The following is a 22,391-nucleotide window of genomic DNA, read 5'->3' on the forward strand; positions in this document are numbered from 1 at the left end:
CGTCATTGAGATCCAATCTCCATCGTTGCTTAAGTCGGTTTGATCTGAGGGCTCACGAACCACACTCTGGCCTATTTAGACAGCCTTGTAGCCCCTGAGGCAAAGGTATCCTCAAACCCTAATTTATATTCTCTAGTCGGGATCAATTGAGAGGGGTACCATGAAAGGATCAACCTCTCAGAGCCAATTTTCAAGAGAAGATTAGTCCTCACTAGGATCTAGCCTTTGTATACAAATAGAGAGAAAGGGAATATTTTGAAGGGAGTGTCGGCTTGTTGGTGCTACCTCTACGACTTGTACTTTGGCGGATCTAGGCTTCTCCAAAAGGATGGAGCAGTTGGATCTTCTCCTTGGTAACTTAAAATCTTCTTCTTGCTTCCTTATCCTCCTAGCTCCTTATGGCAAGGGTGAGAGGGCCCCTCCCCCTTCTAACCTCTACCTATTGTGGTTCACGGCCTCTAGGTGATCTCCATGTCTATCTCTTGCTGCTTCCAAGCTTCATTCTCATGGCAAGGGTGAGAGGGCCCCTCCCCCTTCTAACCTCTACCTATTGTGGTTCACGGCCTCTAGGTGATCTCCATGTCTATCTCTTGCTGCTTCCAAGCTTCATTATCTTCTCGTTTCCCCTTCTTCCCTTCTCCTCCTTCTTGCTTGAGTGAGAGAGAGTGGAGAGATGAACTAGAGGGAGAGAGAGTGAGAGTGAGTGAGCTAGTGGACTCCTTGCCTTGGTGTGTCCACGAGATGGACAACTGTGATGACATGTGGGATCTAGTGATTCACAAGGTGACACCTCACAATTCATCATATGGGACGATCCTATCAAACAATCCGTCGCAACAGCGGATTCTCCGGTGGTGTCGGGTTACTGACTATCAACATGCTAGCAAACTAGTGGATAAACCGGTGGTGCTATTGGATTCTCCATCAATTCTACAGTGAGCAGTTTGATTGCAGAGTTTAGTTTCTAGCTACTTGATTTCAAATGCAAGGATGCTCATGATACTGATGCTCACAAGGGTGTCAAGATCAGGTCGTGACAACTTCCCCCTAGAAGAATCGCGCCCAAGTTCTTCAAAAGTAGGTTTTATGCAATCAAGGGAGAAAATTCAAGATAATAGGCTGCGTGTTCGTACATCTTGTATTCATGTAAGTGTGTGCATATATTTTATACTTCATGTAACAATTGTGTACTGCAGGTACGCTAAAAAACCTAATTATCCAACTCGACGGTCAGGACAAACACAAACGCAATCTGCGAGATGGTTCTTTCATATCTTATAAAGGATGTCAATTTGATCTACCTCACATGCCATGTAGGACAGTAGTTAGTAGATACATATTGCGTAGGACATTTGACATTGTCTTAGACTGTCTGCTTGACGGTGAAAGTGTATGTCAATACAATGCAGATTAGTTGCAGATAGAGGTAGAAGATCATTCCGCTAACAACGTCGGGGATGTCGATGTCATCGAAGAAATCATAGTAGAGACATCAGCATGGATGTCGTCGTCGAGGTCGGCAATATTAACGTAGAGCTTGTTGTGCTGATAACGTGTTATAAAACGTGTCATGAGCGGTTAGGACATTTTCCTCTCCATCTCTCATAATCAACACATTAGATAAAAATAGTTGAACAAGTATACACAAGATAAGGAAACTATTCGTTATTCCTTTGAATAGTTTGGTGATTTCAACATAGAGCTCTACGTATATAGTCCTGTCAAGACCTAAGAGTTTTGGTAAAAGCCCACATATAAACGGAAAAAAAATTAAGATTCCTCCTTCTCCTTTCCTTCTAAGATAGAGTCCATATATTTTACAACATGTGTTTCCAAAGTAAATAAGTACTCTACAAACATTCTGCTGCAGACACACAAAAAAGAATAGGTATAGGTTCGTTGCTGAGTAAACACTTTTTTGTCCATCTTATTTCCATCAAACAAAAAAAAACAAACAATTCAATAGTGTGTACATATTATAGAATAAAATACATATAGATCGAAAAAGAAGAATTGAAATGTGTACGTAGTAGGCCATTACAACTACAAATGATGACCAACTCATCAAATACATATGCTGATTGATGACTACTAGCTTTAATTATTTATATTGGATAAGAACCTTAATTAAATCGAGTAATAATAATCGTGAACGTAGATACGCCAATATATTGAGGAGAGATCGTCGAGATCGTCGATGCATGCAACAATAATTATGGACCTGATCCGTCCGGAGAGGAAAGACTAGTGTCCCAATATGGCCTGGCTCTAACGATGATTGCATCGGCGGTAGACAAGTATTCCTGCGTGCTGGCATAGTTACTAGCACCCCGACACTTGGCGGCGAAACTATCATTCACAGCCACGATCCAGTTGGCCACGTCAACTAGATCCGGATTCTCCGCATCCACCTTGTCGTCTCCTATGGCATCAAGGCGGTGGAGCTTTGCCAACGCCTCGTCCTTGCCCTTGCCAATGGCTTCGTTCACCACCTGCATGCACTCGCCGTCGCCGGCGGCCGTCGTCGTCGTCTGCAGCTTCCCGGCAAAGAAGGTGAGCTTGGAGACCAAGGCGGTGACGGCGGCGATGGCGGCCCTGTTGTAGCTGCCGTTGATGGACGCGGCGTAGGGGAGCAGGAGCTCGTAGCACCTCCTCGCGTCGTCCTGCCATCCCGCACCACATTGGTCGCAGCGGACGCGGATGAAATCCTGTGCCGCGGGAGAGCTAGGTTGTTGTCCTAGGTTCTCCTCCACTAGTGGCTTTGCTGCTGTGCATGGAGATGCTGCAGCGGCAAAGATGGAGGCCACGATCGCCACTACGTACAGCACACTACCGGAATTCCTGGCTTTACCGTGAGCCGGAAACTTTGCCGTGAGCTTCCCATCGGGCACACGGTAAAGATACTATGTTGCCGAGAGCCACAAGCCCGGCTCACGGCATATTGGAAACGCTCGGCATAAAAGGTCTTCACCGTGCGCTAAATTACAAGCACACGGCAAAGAGCACCAGTTTGCCGTGTGCCGAAGCGAAGCCCTCGGCAAAATAAAAAATGCACGGCATCCCTATTCTTTGCCGTGCGCTCCATGCAGGCGCACGGCAAAGAACTGACGCCAAAGCTGGCCGTTAGTGCGATGGCGGCCGTTACGTTACTTTTGTGTGCCGAGTGCCGAAAAGACACACGGCATTAGTTTTTGCCGTGCGCGTGGCGGCTGGCACACGGCAAAGATGGTCTTCACCGTCATCTGCTGTGCCGTGCAATCTTTGCCGTGTGCAGCTCACGGCAAAACCTTTGCCGTGTGCTTTGGCCATTTTGCCGCGTGCCTGAGGCACACGGCAAAGCTCCTGAGTCCGGTAGTGGCAACCATATATTCTTATTAGGTCACTTTTAATTCTCTTGTGTCTCTCGCTCTAGCTCGTATGTCTTATTATACACCCATATATATATATATATGGACTAACGTTACACCCCATATATATGGACTAACTATATATAGAGCTAGACAGATCGATAGAGGAGTAACATGCATGCATATGTGCAGTGCCGGCCGTCCCCTTCGTTGGGTGGTGAGTTTTCATTGTATACCAGAAAGAAGCGCCCTACCAACCAAGTACCCAATAATTTAATTAGATTATGTCTAGTCGGTTCTAGCTAGCTAATTAAGTGGATTGCAAGGCGGTGTAGTCCGTTCGGGTTGCAAATAAAGGTGTTAAAAGAAAACCCCAAACATGTAAGCCATTACAAATCTTGCGAAAGCTGAAAAATGTGCGCAAGTGTATGGACAATTTTTTATTTTCCTATGGACCAAAATGTCCCGCCGATCCACTCTAGCTATCTCGCTTACAGGTGGGTCCAATGTGACATACCCTTCCTCTCCCATGAACTTGGTCGAGTGGCTGTGGTGCGCCGGCGAGCTTGGACGCTCCTCTCTCAGAGTCTCGGACGAACATGGACATGACAAGCTAACGAACGTGAGGACAATCCATGGCATGGGCATGGCCGCACACCAACACAGAGGCCGTATAGCGAGCACCTGTATGCCATTATGAAAAAAATCACCAAACCAGAAGGCCATTGAAAAGTTGTTTCGCACCGCTGTATCCAACTTCATCTTCGGCTATATCCGTGTGCCATTCCGTCTTCATTCCGTTCGTTTTCTTCCGTTTAATGGATCTAACACGTGGGTTCCGGATAGCACAATGTTCTTCTTACCCTTCCAGTCACGGGAGACGGCCGGTGTTCCTCTTCCTCCTCCGGCCTCCGATCTCCGAGATTTGAAACCGCCTCTGCTGCTCCTCGCGTGCCCGCGTTCCTCTTCCTCTCCCCGTGCTCGCAGCGTGCGCTCCTCGCTGCTGCCGACCTCGTGTCCCACGGCTCCTCCGAATCCAGCTCCATCATCGACGACGACGCTGCAGACGCCGCCACCGTCGCGGAGCGCCGGCTCCGCCTCGCGCGCCTCGCGCCACGCCGGGCCGCCTTCGCGCTCTCCTCCGAGCGGGCCCACGCTGATGGGGGCGGCTCCACCTTCCGCTTCCCTGGCTTCTACTCCTCCGCCCCCGCCCAGGCCCCTTCCCGGCTTCTACTCCTTCGCCCCCGCCCAGGCCCCTTCCCCGACCGCCGCCACGCACTCACCGTCCCCGCGCGCCCCTGTCAGCCGTACCCGTGCGCCCCTGTCTGACGCTAAAAATATATAGTGTCAAACTTCTGCAGACACAGTAAGTGCTGCCGCTAAAAACATATAGCGTCAGACCAGACTTTTAGCGTCGCATAGCCTGTTGCTGTGAGATCACATATGCTATCCACCATCGTGGTTGCATGGTCTCGCGGTAGTGGTGGTGCCACAGCGAGCTAGTGAGTCTGCGACTTGGCAACTAGCATCGGCATCGCTGACTCTGCATCTGTATTCGCGTGTGCATTGATCAATCGATGGGAGATTTTGGAATTTGGGAATTTGGAAAAGAATAGGAATGCCTCGTTTAGGGTGTGTATAGATCCAATTTTTTTTTGAATTTTGGTACTGTAGCACTTTTATTTGTATTTGACAAATATTATTCAATCATGGACTAACTAGACTTAAAAGATTCGTCTCGTGATTTACAAGTAAATTGTGCAATTAGTTATTTTTTAATCTATATTTAATGCTCCATGCATGTGGCGTAAGATTCGATGTGACAGAGAATCTTGTAAACTTTTGAGTTTTTGAGTGCATCTAAACAGGTCCTTAGTTCACGAAAAGTTTTAGATTTAGCTACTTTAGCATTTTCATTTCATTTCACAAATAGTGTTCAATCATGGACTAATTAGGCTTAAAAAATTCGTAAACTATGTAACTAGTTATTTTTTATCTATATTTAATGCTCTATGCATGCGTTTATAGATTCGATGCGATGAAACAAAAATACAATTTTTGGGACTAAACAGGGCCAAACTAGGAAGCATGAGTGGTTTGGCGTTGGTAGAAAACAAATCATTCTCTAGTCTCTTGACATCGCTGCCTGTGCTCTAATGCTTCAAGTTATATACAATTGCAAGATTGAAAGATATTTACGGTAAACTTTTATAAAGACTTAAAGCGTTAGTTATGCCAAATAAAAATTTATATATACTAATTATCTATATAATCTTGGCCTCCCTAGCTTTACCGCCCACCCCCTAGAGTCGGGCCTGCCCTCCACCATCCAACGCTTATAATAAAAGAGTAAAAAGAAAACAAAATTTTTTCTAGAGTTCCTAATACAAAATATCATATTACCTATTATTCAATCAGTCCAGTCCAATGGGTAGGCTGTCGTCCGTTCCAACGCTTGTACAAAAGTAAAAGAAAAATAGAATTTTTTCTGAAGTTCCCAATGCAAAATCTCTTATATCTTATTGGTTTACTTTTCTTTTATTCTTTAATTCAGCTGAAAATTAATAAATATATATTAATTTATAGAAAAAATCTAAAAATTACAAAACAAATTTTGTTCAGCTCCACATACATAGATCCATACAGTAAACAAAAAATAGGTGCAAAGTTTTTGTCCTATTAATACATATTAATATGTATATATATTCTATGATCATGAAACTTTTTGCATAACTATTTTATACTAAGATAGACCTTCACAAAAAGTTTGAGATTAATTTGATTACGTTTGCTTATATCCCTAATCTATATGCTTTATTAATTACATATAAATTAGGGACATAAGCAAACATCATTAAATTAATCTTAAACTTTTTTTAAGGTCTATCTTAGTATAAAACAGTTACACAAAAAGTTTCATGATCATAGGATATATACATTATCCTAAAAAATCATAGAAAATGTATTTTATTAATTAAAAGAGCTAATTTTTTAGCATCAAAAAAAATACTTACTTTCATAGTTTCACATTTTTTCTGTATAGAGAACATCATGACAAGGCTACCCAAAAAAATTAATGAATTTCCAATACTTAAAAAATTCACTATGAAATTCACAGGTTTAACCATAGAAAAAAAAGGAAAAACCGCTCAAAATAGCTCAAAACCGCCCTGTCCTCTCTCCGGGTGCTAAAAGTGACCGGTTTGATAGTTGAGGGTGAAAAACAAACGGTTTTGTAGTTGAAGGCTAAAATTAAACTCGGCAAATAATTAAAAGGCTAAAAGTGGACTTAATACTATTAAATAATATTAATATTTGTATCTGCGAATAAGTATATTATAAAAGTATATTTCATGCTTAATTTAATGAATATTAATATGTTTTTTATATATTTGATCAAATTTTTAAAAAGTTTGACTCGAAGTGAAATGTGCATCTACTGTATTCAGCAGTTTCGCCCGCGCCTGCCACTCAAAAGTTTTGAACAGGAACAGAAGTCCCCAAATCCCCCTTTCGCCGCCTCCGGCGAGCCCCGCCTCTCATCGCCGCCGCCGAAGACGCAGTGGGAGGGAAGATGGATCAGTCCATCATGGCCCTCTGCGAGTCTCTCTCGTCGTTGGTAAACCACGCCGAGTCCTCATCCCGCGAGCTCGCCGACGCCATCTCCCAACGCCCCATCCACCTCGGTAACCACCTCACGCGCACGCCTCTCCCTCCTTCCCTCCCTCCCCGTAAGGCTCCTGCTCACGGCGTGCGGGATCCTCGCAGATATGGCGAGGACCTCCTTCCTGCAGAAGCTGGAGTACAGGGCGGAGGCGGCGGCCGCCGACCTGCAGCACATCGAGTCCATCGCCCTCGGCACCGTCTCCTTCGAGGAGCTCCTCGGCCACTGGGGCGAGGCGCTCAACGTCTACGCGCGCCACGCCGACGCCCTCCAGTCCCACCTCGCTTCCTTCGGCTACGAGCCCGCCGGTAATCCCATCGGTTTCACAACCTCTGGCTGCAGCGTTTGTTTCAATCCGCTGGGATGAGTGAGGTGAGACCGCTGTTTGTTTGGTGTGTAGACGCAGTCGCAGAGGAGCCTGAGGTTGATGTGGAAGTGGAAGTGGAAGATGGAAATGTCGGTAAGGTCGAGGACCTTGGAGATGGATGCCTCAGCGTGTCGCGTTCAGTGCTCAGGTTGGGTAAGCGGCGATTTCAACACGACAGCGACGCAATGTATCCTCTTTGGTTTGGTTTGGTTTTGTTCAGAATGATAGATTGTCATTTGCTTGAGTGCAGCATATTGTGCTTTTCTTGACTGCTAATTAGATTTGAGGAGTCACTGAAGGATCTTGGGCTTTCAGATGCTTGTCTAGCCACTCTTTCTTCTGAAGGTATGCGAGGAAAATATTTTGCCTATCCTAGCCTGTTAATCGCATTGTGCTTGTTGTATTAGCATTTCTCACCGGCTACTAACTTTTGTCTTGAAGGGATTTTGCAGGCGCAAATTATGGTGTGAGCCAAAAGAAGCTTTGCAAGAATCCTGAAAGGTAACAGAAGGAATTACCATAGCTATCTCTCAGGTTTTCTCACTGTTATTGTGTTTGCTTCTAATGTTGCTTTGTTACTTATTTTAATCTTATCTTAAATATGACCTAATCTATTTATTTAATGCTCTACTGTTTAGTACTGATTATGGAGAAAAGATCATGAATGAAGCTGAAATTATGACTCCCCAAAATGAAAGAAATGATCAAGGTGATCTAAGAATGAATGTCTTAGATGTTTTAAAGACATGTCAAGCCTTTGCTAGTTCTGATTTTTTTTCCCGTTGTTGACTCCATGAAGGTAATTCTTTCAAAGAAATGATAAAGGCATCTAAGGATGAGTATGAGCAACTTCCTTCTTACATGAAGAGTCTAGCATCATGGGAGGTCTGAATTTCTTTAACTACACTAGTATAATGCCCGTGCTAACGCTACGGTAACATCTGACAATCAAACAACCAAAAGTAATTTACTTGCATAATACCTTTTCTTTTACAAATACCTGCATAATACTTAGTTTCAAAAGATTTGGATCCAATATCTGCACCTCTTTGCCAAAGAGAGTTTTACAAATACCTGCATAATACTTAGTTCTCAACTCAAAATAGCATATAAAGAAAACTCGAGAAAAAAACATAACTAATATTAAACTATTGAAGTCAACACCCACTATTGTAGTTACTAAAGAAAACAAGCTTGCAGCAAGTAAATTTAACTTCCAAAATAAAAGAGATGGCAAGAGAAAGAAATTTGTACTTTATGAAAGCAGAGCTTTGTTTTCTAAATTTTTTTCTGTTCAATCCTTCGCATGGATTTTCTATGAAAACTTTGGGAAGGAATGAGAATAAGGAACAATAGAAAAATGAGACCAACGTCATCCCAAACCTCCACTCAGAAAGCATTACAGAGTCTAATGGACTCATTGAGTTTAACATTAGTCTGACCATAGCCTCCTTAAAGCTTGCTGCTATATGAACAACACATTTTTAGCGTGCACTAAATCCTGAATACACTGAACAATTCATAAGCTGTTGAAGTTGGAATCCTTGCAAACACACATAGTGTGAATTGACACTCAGTTCTGAGTTGTACACCATCTCTCGACAGATCAAAAGATACACAGAATTCTGATGAGAGGTGAGTTCTTACTGATGCAGAAGATGTAGTCGCTGGCGGCGTCAAAGAGAGGCCTTAAAAACCGTGATTGCTGACATTGAGGGTGGCACTTCCCTCGGCGAAAATGCGCGGTGGTGCATTGCTAGTATTGCCTCCTGTGTGATGAGTTGATAGAATAGAATGCTTCTACATTCCATCTGCATACTACTCGATCAGATATTTGTTGCATCCAAACCTGAAATTAATGAACAGTGTATGAGTAATTTAACTCAAGGAAACATGTTCCCCATTTATAGAAAGTTGATAATTCATCAAGGATTGCTGTTGGAAACCTCATCAAGTAGCTCTAATTGCTCCGAGATTTAACCTCATCAAGTACTGTAGTTGTACCAATGGGAACTGCTTGCCATCTGAACTAAGAACAAGATCAAATCCAACAAGGATTGTTGTCGGAAACCTCTTTTCCTTGCATCCTGTAGAAAGGCAATGGAAGATTCAATAAAGCACATCCAGTAAAGAAGTAGGCCTGAAGACGCCGCTATGTTTCATCTCATCCTCAGAAGCAAGAAAAACAATTGTCAATTTCTGAACAGCGGTATGGAGCAGAGCTGCTAACGGACATAGCAAGTGTAGGTAATCATATTTATATTTATCAATTGCCAGACAATGTTACTCCATTAAATTGTCAGAAAAAAAATCTACAAATATGAATCAGTCTGAAAGGAATTATTAATAAATATAGATTAAAAAGTATGGAACTTGAGTATACAAAATGGTGATCATCTACTGCACCCCTTTACCTGTGGAATCTGCCTTTTTATTTTCACCTTGCACTCTTCAGCTACATGGAGTGGCGCAATAGTTGACTTGGAAAATTTGTTTGGTAAATTTTCTGGACTTCATTCACTACTTATAACTGGGTAGAGTATATTCTACATTCAAAACTTAGCAAGTGAAGACAAGAAGTGAACTTCATAAGCTACATGGTATAAAATCGAACCAGAAGCTAAGCGATTATTTTAGCTGATGCCTTCACCAATGGCATGAACAGTAATGATCAGAATATCACAACCCATTTATTAAAGCATGTGTGAGAGAGACAAAACTGCACCTCATGGCTCAAAGTTTCACCGATGAGCACCAAAATACAGAGAACGACCCAACATGCAGAGAACGGGATGATCGAGGAACATATATGTGGATCACCGAAACAAGACACATTCAGGCGGCCGGCCGACGCAGCTCCGATCCTGCCGGTAGTGCATTGGATCGGTTCGGTCGTTGATCCGATCCGAACAAACAAGATCAAATCAGAAGGGGAGGACGTATAGAAGCAAGTGGCGTCGAGGTACTGCTCCGCGCGAGCAAACTTGCCGACGATGCTGCCTTTGTTGAGGACAGGGACGTTGAATGGCGTGCCGTCGCCACGGTCGAAGGGCCCGTAGGCCGTAGGTGGTGCGGTTGGTGACGAACTTGAGCGAGGTGATGGTGTGGGTGAGCTCGCCGATGGGGCCGATCGACCCGGCGACCTCCGTCACGTACTCGTGAGGACCCAGGGTGATCTGTCATGTACGGGCGTGCGTATACGCGTAGACGCCGGGCCAGGGACATCCGCCGCGCGGCTGAGCGCGCCCAGGGCGACCAGCAAGGCCAGGAGTCCACGGCCAGCGTCCAGCGTGCGCCCAGAGAGTCCTAGGAGGATACGTCCAGTAGTTGGATTTAGGAAATAATAGTTTTAGTATCCCTGTTATCAGGGAAAGGTTAGTTGCTATTTTTACTCATCAAGGACTATATATCCTTTGTAATCGGCACCTGGAAGGTTAAGCAAAGATTGATATTCTCCAAAACTATCTCTCTCAATATCTCCTAAGCCTACGGCGGAGGGGCAAACCTCGCCGGAGAAGACGGACCGTGGCTACGAGCTTCGTAGCCAAGGGCCAGCTACCCTAGGGCTCGACGCCCTTGACAACCTGGTATCACGGTCTAGTCGATCCTCGCAATCCGCCGCCGCTCCAACCCTCGTTCCACTAGCCACCGCGCATCCTAGCCCATCTACAGCAGCCGCCGCCACCCCAGCATCATCAACTTCGTCCGCTGCTTCGTGTGGCGGCCTCATGGGGGACGATCTGAAGGAAGCTATCAACGCGCTCACCCAGACAGTCGTCCTGATGCAGAAGAACATCGAGGCGAACGCCAAGGCCATTGCCGATCTCGCTCTCGCACACTCGGGCTCGTCGGGCGGATCCCGCGGTCCTAGGGGCGACCATCACCAGGATCGGCCTCCTAAGCACTGGCGGCCTGAGTTCCCGAAGTACGATGGCAAGAGCGATCCCCTGGTTTTCCTGAACCAGTGCGAATCGTTCTTCAGGCAGCAATGCATCATGCCGGAAGAACGCACTTGGATGGCTTCGTACAACTTGCAAGACACGGCTCAGCTGTGGTACATGCAAGTGCAGGAAGACGAGGGCACGCCACCATGGCCACGCTTCAAAGAGCTCCTCAACCTTCGCTTCGGGCCGCCGCTCCGCGCAGCACCTCTGTTCGAGCTGGCGTCCTGCCGCCGGACGGGCACCGTCGAGGAGTACCAAGATCGCTTCCAAGCTCTTCTTCCCTGCGCCGGGCACCTCGACGAGCTGCAACGTGTGCAACTGTTCACCGGGGGGCTGCTGCCGCCGCTCAGTCTCCAGGTCCAGAATCAAAGCCCGCAAACACTCGCGTCGGCCATGAGCCTTGCGCGATCTATGGAGCTAGTGGAGCAGTACTACGCGTCCTCCGCCAAGGCGCCGGGCCACGGCATGCTGCCGAGCCCTGAACCCCGACCTCCTCCCCAGAACGCGGCCAAGGGGCCCGTCGCCGGGGCACTGGAGCCCACCGGCCGTCCCATCAAGCGCCTGAACCAGACGGAGCAGGAAGAGCGGCGCCGCCTCGGCTTATGCTTCAACTGCGATGAAAAGTACAGCCGAGGCCATAACAAGGTCTGCAAGCAGTTGTTCTTTGTCGACAGCATCGCGGATGAGGAGGATGATGACGTCGACGCGGCGTCCGAGACAGAGACACCGGTGTTCTCCCTCCATGCCCTGGCGGGCGTTCCAGTGGGCAACCCGATCCTCCTGCAGGTGTCCTTAGGGGCTGCTACCCTCGTCGCCTTGGTGGACACCGGCTCCTCACATAGCTTCATCGGGGAGTCGGCCGCGCAGCGGACGGGGCTCGCTATCCAGCCGCGCCCCCGTCTCACCGCCACAGTCGCCAACGGTGAAAAGGTGTCCTGCCCTGGCGTCATCCGGCAGGCCCCGATCACCATCGAGGGCATGACGTTCGACGTCAACCTATACGTCATGCCCCTCGCCGGCTACGACATGGTGCTGGGCACCCATTGGATGGCGGCTCTCGGACGGATATCTTGGGACGTCGCCAACCACTCCCTGTCGTTCACGCGCGATGGGCACACCGTGTGCTGGTCCGGCATGGGGGCTCTGGGCGCGACAGCCACCCACGCCGTGGCCGCTGAGGACTCACTTCTGGACGGCCTGCTCGGGTCCTTTGCCGACCTCTTCACCGAGCCCCAAGGTCTTCCACCTCCGCGCGGCCGAGAGCATCGCATCCTGCTCCAGCCAGGATCCTCTCCAGTGGCGGTGCGCCCCTACCGATATCCGGCTTCTCACAAGGATGAGCTCGAACGCCAGTGTTCCGTTATGTTGACACAGGGCCTCATCCGCCGGAGCTCGTCGGCCTTCTCGTCACCCGTGCTCCTCGTCAAGAAGGCGGATGGTTCCTGGAGGTTTTGCGTCGACTATCGCGCGCTGAATGCTATCACGGTCAAGGACGCGTTCCCCATACCCGTCGTCGACGAACTACTGGATGAGCTCCATGGCGCCAAGTTTTTCTCCAAGCTTGATCTCCGCTCAGGCCATCATCAGGTGCGCATGGCGCCAGAGGACATCGCCAAGACAGCTTTTCGCACACACGATGGCCTATATGAGTTCTTGGTGATGCCATTCGGGCTGTGCAATGCCCCGGCTACGTTTCAAGCACTGATGAACGATGTCCTGCGCGTCTTCCTTCGCCGGTTCGTACTCGTGTTTTTTGATGACATATTGATCTATAGTGCGTCCTGGGCAGATCACCTTCGCCATCTCCGCGCCGTGTTCTCCGTGCTTCGCCAACACTAGCTCGTCGTCAAGCGTTCCAAGTGCGCGTTCGGCGTGACATCGATCGCGTACTTGGGGCATGTCATCTCGGCAGCAGGAGTGGCCATGGACCCGGCCAAGGTCCAGGCAGTGCTGGATTGGCCACAGCCTCGTTCAGCTCGCGCCGTACGCGGGTTCCTTGGTCTGGCAGGATACTACCGCAAGTTCGTTCATGGCTACGGCGAGATTGCGGCGCCCCTCACTGCTCTTCTCAAGAAGGAGGGCTTCGCGTGGACAGACGAGGCCACCGCGGCGTTCACGGCGCTCAAAACCGCGGTCACGTCGGCTCCGGTCCTGGCGCTTCCAGACTTCGGCCGGCCTTTCACTGTCGAGTGTGACGCCTCCAGCTCGGGATTCGGCGCGGTGTTGATCCAGGACAAACACCCAGTCGCGTTCTTCAGCCGGCCGGTCGCCCCTCGTCATCGCTCCCTCACCGCGTACGAGCGGGAGCTGATTGGGCTTGTGCATGCCATTCGTCATTGGCGCCCATACCTTTGGGGACGCCGTTTTACAGTGAAGACGGATCACTATAGCTTGAAGTATCTGCTGGATCAACGTCCCGCTACTATTCCACAGCATCACTGGGTCGGCAAACTACTGGGCTTCGACTTCGCTGTGGAATACAAGCCGGGCGCTCAGAACACCGTCGCGGACGCGCTCTCGCGTCGGGACTCGGACTGTGCCGACACAGACGGCACGGTGCTCGCCCTCTCCGCGCCGCGCTTCGACTTCTTTGACCGCCTACGGCAAGCTCAGAGCACCGAGCCAGCCTTGGTGGCTCTTCGGGATGAGGTGACCGCGGGCACGCGGGGTCATCCGTGGGCTGTCCGGGACGGGCTGCTCTCCTACGGCGGGCGTATATACCTCTCCGCCGATTCGCCGCTGTTGCAGGAGCTACTCTCGGCCGTGCATGACGACGGGCACGAAGGCGTTCAACGCACCCTTCATCGCCTCCGCCGCGACTTTCACTTCCCGGGCATGCACACCACTGTCCAGGACTACGTTCGCGCGTGTGCAGTCTGCCAACGCAACAAGGCGGAACATCTTCACCCGGCCGGGCTCCTCCTACCGCTGCCGGTGCCCACTGCGGTGTGGACGGACATCGGACTTGATTTCGTGGAGGCACTTCCGAAGGTGCGGGGTAAATCCGTTATCCTCACAGTGGTCCCGCTCGCCCACCCGTTCTCCGCCGAGACCGTCGCCCAAGCTTTCTTCGCCGAGATCGTACGCCTGCATGGGATGCCGCAGTCCATGGTGTCGGACCGCGACCCCATCTTTACCTCCGTGTTCTGGAAGGAGTTGATGCGGCTGATGGGGACGAAGCTCCATATGACGACGACCTTTCACCCCCAATCTGACGGGCAGACAGAGGCAGCTAACCGGGTGATCACCATGTATTTGCGCTGTTTTACAGGAGATCGTCCTCGCCAGTGGCTTCGGTGGCTCCCTTGGGCGGAGTTTATCTACAACACGGCGTACCAGACGTCTTTGCGCGACACTCCATTCCGCGTCGTCTACGGCCGCGACCCCCCCACCCTGCGTGCCTACGAGCCGGGCGAGACTCGTGTCGCGGCGGTCGCCAAGTCCATGGCGGAGCGTGCAGAATTCTTGCAGGATGTGCGTTACCGCCTCGAGCAAGCTCAGACGACCCAGAAGCGTCATTACGACAAGTTCCATCGGGCGGTCTCCTTCCAGTTGGGTGATTGGGTCTTGCTTCGTCTACGTCATCGTCCGATCGCCTCGATGGACGCCGCGGCCACTGGGAAGCTCAAGCCACGTTACTTCGGGCCGTACAAGATCGTTGAAGTCATCAACGACGTTGCCGTACGGCTAGAGCTTCCTCCGCGCGCTCGTCTGCACGACGTGTTCCACATCGGCCTCCTCAAGCGCTGGGTGGGCACTCCACCTTCTACGCCACCTCCGCTGCCGGTCGTCCACCACGGCGCCACGGTGCCAGAACCAGAACGCGTCGTCAAGTCTCGCCTGGCGCGCGGCGTACGTCAAGTCTTGGTACACTGGAAGAATGAGTCTGCTGCCTCTGCCACCTGGGAAGATTTAGACTCCTTCACCTCGCGCTACCCAGCATTCCAGCTCGAGGACGAGCTGATTCTCGAGGGGGGGGGAGAGATGTCATGTACGGGCGCGCGTATACGCGTAGACGCCGGGCCAGGGACATCCGCCGCGCGGCTGAGCGCGCCCAGGGCGACCAGCAAGGCCAGGAGTCCACGGCCAGCGTCCAGCGTGCGCCTAGAGAGTCCTAGGAGGATACGTCCAGTAGTTGGATTTAGGAAATAATAGTTTTAGTATCCCTGTTATCAGGGAAAGGTTAGTTGCTATTTTTACTCATCAAGGACTATATATCCTTTGTAATCGGCACCTGGAAGGTTAAGCAAAGATTGATATTCTCCAAAACTATCTCTCTCAATATCTCCTAAGCCTACGGCGGAGGGGGCAAACCTCGCCGGAGAAGACGGACCGTGGCTACGAGCTTCGTAGCCAAGGGCCAGCTACCCTAGGGCTCGACGCCCTTGACATGATCACCTCGTCGCTCACGCCTCCAGCGCCGCCCAGAGCTATCCTGTTGAATTGCGGGTGGACACGGGTTGAAGCCATTGTGGGCGGCGCGTTGAAGCCTGAGTTGAAGCGCGGGAGCAATCGTGACCGCACGATTTGATAGATGCCTAGAATTGATGTTTTGTAGCCCTTGATTTTAATGAAGATGATATCCTGTGTACATTTTTCTGGGTGCATAGAGGTTAGAGACTCTCAGCGGGGGAAGTTTTATTAGGTGACTCTAGTATAATTTGAAGTGTTCCATTATAGTATAGATTGTCGTTTGTAATTCTGCCATAGTACTTTCTGTATGCTCGATAGTGGTTACAAAATTACACATTGTTCTTGAAACCTAGTAGATGACCTTACTCTTTAAGAAAATCAATTGAAGACATATTCTGCAACATCTTCACTTCCTATTTCCTCAATTTTTGCTTTTCGTTTTTGTCAATGCATTCTCGATCAGAAATGGACCTATGGTGTTGTGATTCATGAGCCATGACGATCAGAATGTACCAGTCATCTACTTCAAAGCAATTGATTGTTTTTTTTTTTGCACTTTTTTATTGCATCAGGAGTTGCAGGAGGGAATATCCAAACTAAATTCATACTTCGGTGGTGATAAAGCTCAGGGAAATGTTTCGTTGAACCAGGACCATGTTGGAGAAATAGGATTGGGTACGTACACTTACCGCACTTAGCACATGGATTTGAAAATAGCAAATGTTATAGCATGTTGAATAAAATCTTTTTGTTAGTATTGACACATTGCTCTTGAACAATTTTACTGTGGTAGCTAACCTTTTTTCTGTTTTTCTTTTTTGGTTTTGTTCCTTTTAGGGCGCAAAGGAAGAGCCTGCCTGCTGATGCTGTTGCGACTCAATCAGTTAACTATGGAGACAATTGATGGATCTACCTTTTACACCCTGTGCAAGAACAACTTGTAGGTGATTCGGATTTCAGAGGAAACAGATCGGTATGACTCACAAGCAAGTTGTACAAAAACCTGGTGCTGGTGGAAGCATGGTGCATTGAATCTGAATTGCTGATAGCCTGATACTACTATACTGTATTCTGCTGAAGTTTTTCTTTATTGTGTTGTGATGCAGCTCATCTTGTTAAAATATTGTATCATGATGTAGACTCAACGGTTTAGTCTCAACCTCAGTTGAAAATATTATTTTTCCATGAGCAGTTTTTCTCATATGTTCACCACCGTGAAATAAAATGTGTTTGAGGCTTTGACCACATAATACGCCTCACACAGACCTGTTTGAATTGGGGACTATAATTTCAATCCTGGGAATTTACAACAAATTTGTACTTCAACGTACAAATTCCTAGACTGAACCCCCCTTTCAAATACCTCTATACTGGCACCATCTATAATATATTGTTCTACTATGTAATATTTACATTCCTTGAACAGAGGCACACAAGTTTAGTTGTGCATTACAATTACACATTTTAAAAATTGACGTACAAATTGAATTCTTCAAATCCATCCCTGCAATGCGTATGATAGCTCAAGCAGGAATCTGCTAAAGTCAGGATCCTTGAGGTTCTGTGAAAAGTACCCTGACTAGCTCAAGATAGGCTTCAACAAACATCTCCATCTCTCTTTACGCCACAAACCCTGATGAAGAGGGTGACCCATATATCTCATTCGCCTCAGCCACAGGGACATACACGACATCTGTCAATGAGCTGTGGGTGCGGCCATAGAAAATGTAGACGAACACCCCCATCACCAGCCACACCCCCACTCGCATCCATGTGCCGCCACTGAAGAACACAACCAACAAGTTCATGCATGTTAAAGCATATATCAGTTTTAAATATGTAGTAGAAAAGCTGAAAGGATCAAGTACTCACCCAAGATTGATTAACAAGTATGTATTTATGAGGATACACATTACCGGCAGCAAGGGAACGAATGGACAGATGAATCCTACAGCAGACACAGAAGCAAGATGTTTAATGCCAAGTAGTTTACCAATATGTTCCTAGTACAATGAGTTGATGAAGCGTGCTGTGATAAGAGTACCTCCGGAATGGCCAAAGGAGTGCCTCCCATCATCTTGGTCAATCCAGCAGAGCATGCCCAGACCAGCTAGGAGGAGCAGGCCACCAAAAGCACAAACGAAGCATGTCACCAGGCTGACATGGCGCAGATTAGATTGTTAAGTGCTTTGCTTATATGCAGGAAAGTTCACTGGGGAAGGAAGCATGCACCCTTGCATAATAGACTGAACAATTGGCACTTACAAGGGCAAGAATGTCGCTGAAGCTGAAGTTGTGAGGATCAGAACCCCTATGCAGATAGATGCAATGCTGCATGCAGCAGTCTTACGCCGTTTTGTCTCATTCAAATTGCCTAAAGAGTCAGCAGACAAGTTTATTAGCTACTTAACTGAAATGCACATACTTAGAAATTTTAAGCATACAAAATCAGTAATGCGATTGCCCAGACATACTTGCGTACAGCTGCTTCTCAATGAGGGGGTCATTAATTGATTCTACTACAACATCACTTATTTCAGCTGACCCTTGTTCATGATCATTGTCTCCAAGGGTACCCCTCAGCTTTTCCTCGTCATTTTCTTGGCTCAAGCGGAATGATACTTGCAGGGAAGATGGGAGGGGTACCTCATTTGGAGGAACATACCTAAGAATCAAGATGGACACAGCAACTATAGTGAACGCGAGTAGTGTGCCTACACTAACCTGCAACCAAAAACAAAACCTTTTTAGTTCCAAACATTTTTCAAATAATGCTCATATAGTCACATGCATACACTACGATGATCTCTGGGGATAAGGTTCATTAATATAACTGAGCTCAAGATGAAGTCCATATACGTTCTCAAATAACAGGTTTGGTAAATCCTTACCATTCCAGCCAGTTGAGAGACATCCATAAAGAAAGCAAGAGCAGCTGCGCAGATGCCAGTCACTATTGTGCTTTTGACTGGAACTTGTGTCGTCTTGTGGACATCAGAGAAGAACGATGGTAACAGGCCATCTCGTGCCATGGCCATCAATATTCTTGGCTGAAGGAAGTATCAAAATAGAAGTATGAATATCATGGCAGAGTTGTATGATGCATAAGCTTGTTGAGAGAACAGATAAAGCAGAAGACTGACTTATATATATCTAGATTATATGTCAGTATTCTTCAGATTTTACTCATTTAAAGCCATGCCCACTTGGCTGATGGCTCATGTTCTATCCACTCTAATCACAGAAGAAATTTTATGATGCATTGATTAAGACATGCTTATACCTGTGGCAATATAGATCCCATCAAGGTTGAACAGAGAGCAAGAACAGCACCAGTTGTTACAAGATACCTAAAACAAGATAAGCACATGAACAATCTCAGTCGGACGCACACCAGATCATCCAGGATAAAATGAGAAGCAGTCCTTACATTGCCCAGTGCATCCCATGTTTGGCAAAGGCAGATGAAATTGGGGTGTCTGGGTCCATAGCAAAGTATGGTACCAGACCAACAATAACAACTGAAACCAACATGTACAAGGTACAGCAAATCGACAATGCTGTTCCGATTCCCAATGGCAGATCTCGTTGTGGATTCTTCACCTGTCAGAAGTTAACATAAGATATTACATTTTCTCAGATGAGGTAATTATATTTTCTATTCGACGCTAACAATCCGGCAAATAAGAAGAGCCAAATCAATTAGGGAAATAAGACATTTCCTAACCTCCTCAGCAGTGCTGGCAACTGAATCAAAGCCTATGTAGGCAAAGAAGACAGTTGCTGACCCGGCAAGCATTCCATTTGCTCCATAAGGGAAAAATCTGAAATCAATGAAGTGTAAGTGCGCTAGCTACTGGCTCGAGAAATGAAACAAAGCATCAGGGTCTTTAGCATTACCCGCCAGCAACCTTGTAGCCAACCCATCCTGTTTGGAAGCCGATGTAACTACCGGCTATGATAACAAATAGCATCACAAAGCAATTTAGGACTGTCACAACTCCTTGCACAAATGAACTCTGAAAAATGTAAACACAGAGAGGAAAGATCAGGTGTCACATTCTCAGAAAATACATAAGGTAGCTATTACTCGATTGGAGAAGGTAGCAACCTCTTTTATCCCCACGCATAGCAGACCTGTGACAACGAAAACCAGGAAAGCAGCACAAGGATCAACAACAACATCAAGCCATGGGATCTGATGCCGTGCCAAAATCCATGGCAGACTATCCTGTCCTCCAAAAAAGATGGCCTGAAAACATAAAGTTTTTATTTTTAGAGTTTGTATGAGGAGATTGGAGATTAACTACTGATCAATATCTGCATAAACACATCAGATGCAGGGGAATTGGACTCACTAGATTGGGAGATATGCCACGGGCAACAGCTGATCCACCAATCGTATATTCAAGTATCAAAGCCCAACCAATCAACCATGCAACTCTGCATAATGAAGCAACGAACAAAGTGAGAACTGAGAACATAAACCCAACAGCACAGGAATGCCATATATGAACAATGTTCACTCCATAATATATATCAGTTCATTACCCTTCGCCAACGCAGATGTATGAATAATGGTAGGCGCTTCCTGCTGAAGGGCAACGGCTAGCAAGCTCTGCATAGCAGAATGCTGAAAGTGCAGCTGCTATTCCGGCTATCAGAAATGAAAGTGTCAATGCCGGCCCAGAATGCTCCCGGGCAACTGTCCCAACAAGGACATACACCCCGGCTCCAATCGTTGACCCAACACCTGAGGAATGACATAGCCGCTCCAACATCAATACTTTCGTTGGTGAGATACTATAATTAGCAAAAAAAGGGTCTTTGGTCCAAAATACTATATGCAGACCAGTAAACAAGCCATCTGCATAAGCTCTAATAATCAGTGGCAAAAAATACATTTGAGAACATCAGAAGCATGTAAACATTGCTACACCAAAAAAGACTTGTGGTATACCTTCTTTGAGCAGATTATTTACATGTTATGAAACTTTTTTTTTTTGAAATGCTATGATCTAATACATGTTATGCACAGGCATGCACATCATCAGATCAGAGTAGCTCTGCCTAGAACAGTACGGAGCCAACCACCCACCTTGCCAACACTGACCCAGCACCAAGCAAGCAAGCGGAGGACAGTTCAGTTCGTGTCTCATCAGGAAGCAACTGAGATTCCTCTCAACCTTTACCCAGAACTAAGAATCGATCGATGAGACACGAACTGGAAACTTTGTAACTGAAATCTTAGAATAATACTTATAGCTCTAGCTCGAGTTGCAGTATCAGCAGCTCACTGAACTGAATCCGGCAAATTCAAATCAAATCATTGTAAAGGCATTTGTTTCGCCGCCACAGTTGACAAGAGCACGCAAAGCACCTTGCTTGCGCCCAAGGAAAAATGAACACAGCGAAAGAAGCTTGCACCTTTCGGGGGGGTCCGACAAAATCCCCCGCAAAGATCCACCGAAATTAGTCAAACGAGAAGCTCAGGCGGTCAGGCCTCAGGGAATTATATATAGTAAGTAGCATATGAGAACCAGAAGGAGAAGGTCAGTAGAAGGTATTATGTAACGTGAGTGAGAGAGAAGAGGTCCCTGACCGATGGCGACGAGCTGGGTGACGGAGAGCTCCTTGCGGAGCTGGTGGGCGCTGCCGGCGGCGCGCGTCCGCTCCGAGTCCACCTGCTTCCGGCGCATCAGCGCCCGGACCCCGCTGCCCATCCCCGCCGGCCGCCCCCCTCAACTGAGCACCACGGAAGGGAAGCAAAGCAAAGCAAAGGCGCGCCTTTTCTTTCCCGCGGCCGGTCCCGGAGAGCTCGATGAGGAGACTGCTGCTGCTGCCGCCCCCCGGCCGCCGGCCGCCTCCCGCCTCTGTCCCTTGCTTGCTGAGGGCCGGCTGAGGCTGAGCAGTGGGGATTGATGATTGATTGATTCCTCCTGTAGTAAGGGGGGAAAGGAGGGGAGGAAGAAAGGCAGAGCAATCAGAGCTGCTGCGTCGTCTCGGCCCGTATATATTCTTGGATTGGATGGCGTGCCGATGGTGTATAACTGTATATGTGACCGTAAAATGGTCGCGGGGAGGATCAATCAACCCGGACGTACGACTAGTAAACTGCAAGCCTTCACGAGCAGCACGACGGTTGGAACAGAAGGAATTTACGATTAAGCTACTGTGCTTGATTGCTAACCGAGTCTAAAAACGAGTACAGAGACAGCTGAGCTGTTTGTCAAATCCGTGTGGTTCTGTTTAACCTACTAATCCGTGCATGTGCAGTGATCAATCCGTGTTTATGAAAGCAGCGTATAGCTTGACACTCGGTATGATTCCTCCGTACCTAAATACAAGCATTCCTCCGTACCTAAATACAAGCATTCTCTTAAAATTTGTTCTAAATTATAAGAGATTCTAAGTGAGTTTGTTTGGCACAACTCAATTCCAGTAGTAAAGTTGCTTTTTTAGAAAATGACTTTATTAATAACTTTCTAGATAAAGCTGAGCTATTTTGAAAAAAATTGTTTGGCAAAACGGCTTAATATATGAATGAGAGAGAGAATAAGGGAGAAAGCTAAAATAAGTTACTTTCTTCCGCTTTATCTCAACTCATGTCTTATGAGACAAGAAGAAAAACAGCTTCATAGGTAAAGCCTATTTTT

At 47.5% G+C, this 22,391-nt stretch overlaps 2 protein-coding genes across 5 annotated transcripts; one reads left to right on the forward strand and one right to left on the reverse strand.

Moving 5' to 3' along the window:
- Positions 6,790-16,923, forward strand: LOC8071494. Of its 3 annotated transcripts, none has more exons than XR_002447121.1 (10): positions 6,790-7,033; positions 7,116-7,319; positions 7,412-7,565; positions 7,659-7,723; positions 7,831-7,879; positions 8,017-8,087; positions 8,178-8,263; positions 9,289-9,625; positions 16,308-16,410; positions 16,573-16,602. XR_002447121.1 is itself a non-coding variant. In XM_021446698.1 (9 exons), exons 1-9 carry the CDS (start codon positions 6,922-6,924, stop codon positions 16,677-16,679), a joined length of 951 nt encoding a protein of 316 aa, XP_021302373.1. In that variant the 5' UTR covers positions 6,793-6,921; the 3' UTR covers positions 16,680-16,923. The 3 variants fall into 3 exon arrangements, 1 of the variants encoding a protein (XP_021302373.1); XR_002447122.1 differs by having other exon boundaries at positions 9,289-9,621; positions 16,573-16,596; XM_021446698.1 differs by lacking the exon at positions 9,289-9,625 and having other exon boundaries at positions 6,793-7,033; positions 16,573-16,923.
- Positions 16,951-21,788, reverse strand: LOC110429930 (cationic amino acid transporter 2, vacuolar-like). 2 transcript variants are annotated; one of them, XM_021446695.1, is made up of 14 exons: positions 21,338-21,788; positions 20,287-20,488; positions 20,094-20,178; positions 19,847-19,987; positions 19,636-19,754; positions 19,463-19,559; positions 19,166-19,338; positions 19,019-19,085; positions 18,627-18,785; positions 18,210-18,459; positions 18,001-18,109; positions 17,780-17,892; positions 17,608-17,683; positions 16,951-17,517 (listed from the first exon to the last, which is right to left on the reverse strand). In XM_021446695.1, exons 1-14 carry the CDS (start codon positions 21,456-21,458, stop codon positions 17,355-17,357), a joined length of 1,875 nt encoding a protein of 624 aa, XP_021302370.1. In that variant the 5' UTR covers positions 21,459-21,788; the 3' UTR covers positions 16,951-17,354. The 2 variants fall into 2 exon arrangements, with proteins under 2 accessions (XP_021302370.1, XP_021302372.1); XM_021446697.1 differs by lacking the exon at positions 21,338-21,788 and adding an exon at positions 20,834-21,122.

Source organism: Sorghum bicolor, chromosome 8 (assembly GCF_000003195.3).
Source record: "Sorghum bicolor cultivar BTx623 chromosome 8, Sorghum_bicolor_NCBIv3, whole genome shotgun sequence".
Classification (NCBI taxonomy): Eukaryota; Viridiplantae; Streptophyta; class Magnoliopsida; order Poales; family Poaceae; genus Sorghum; species Sorghum bicolor.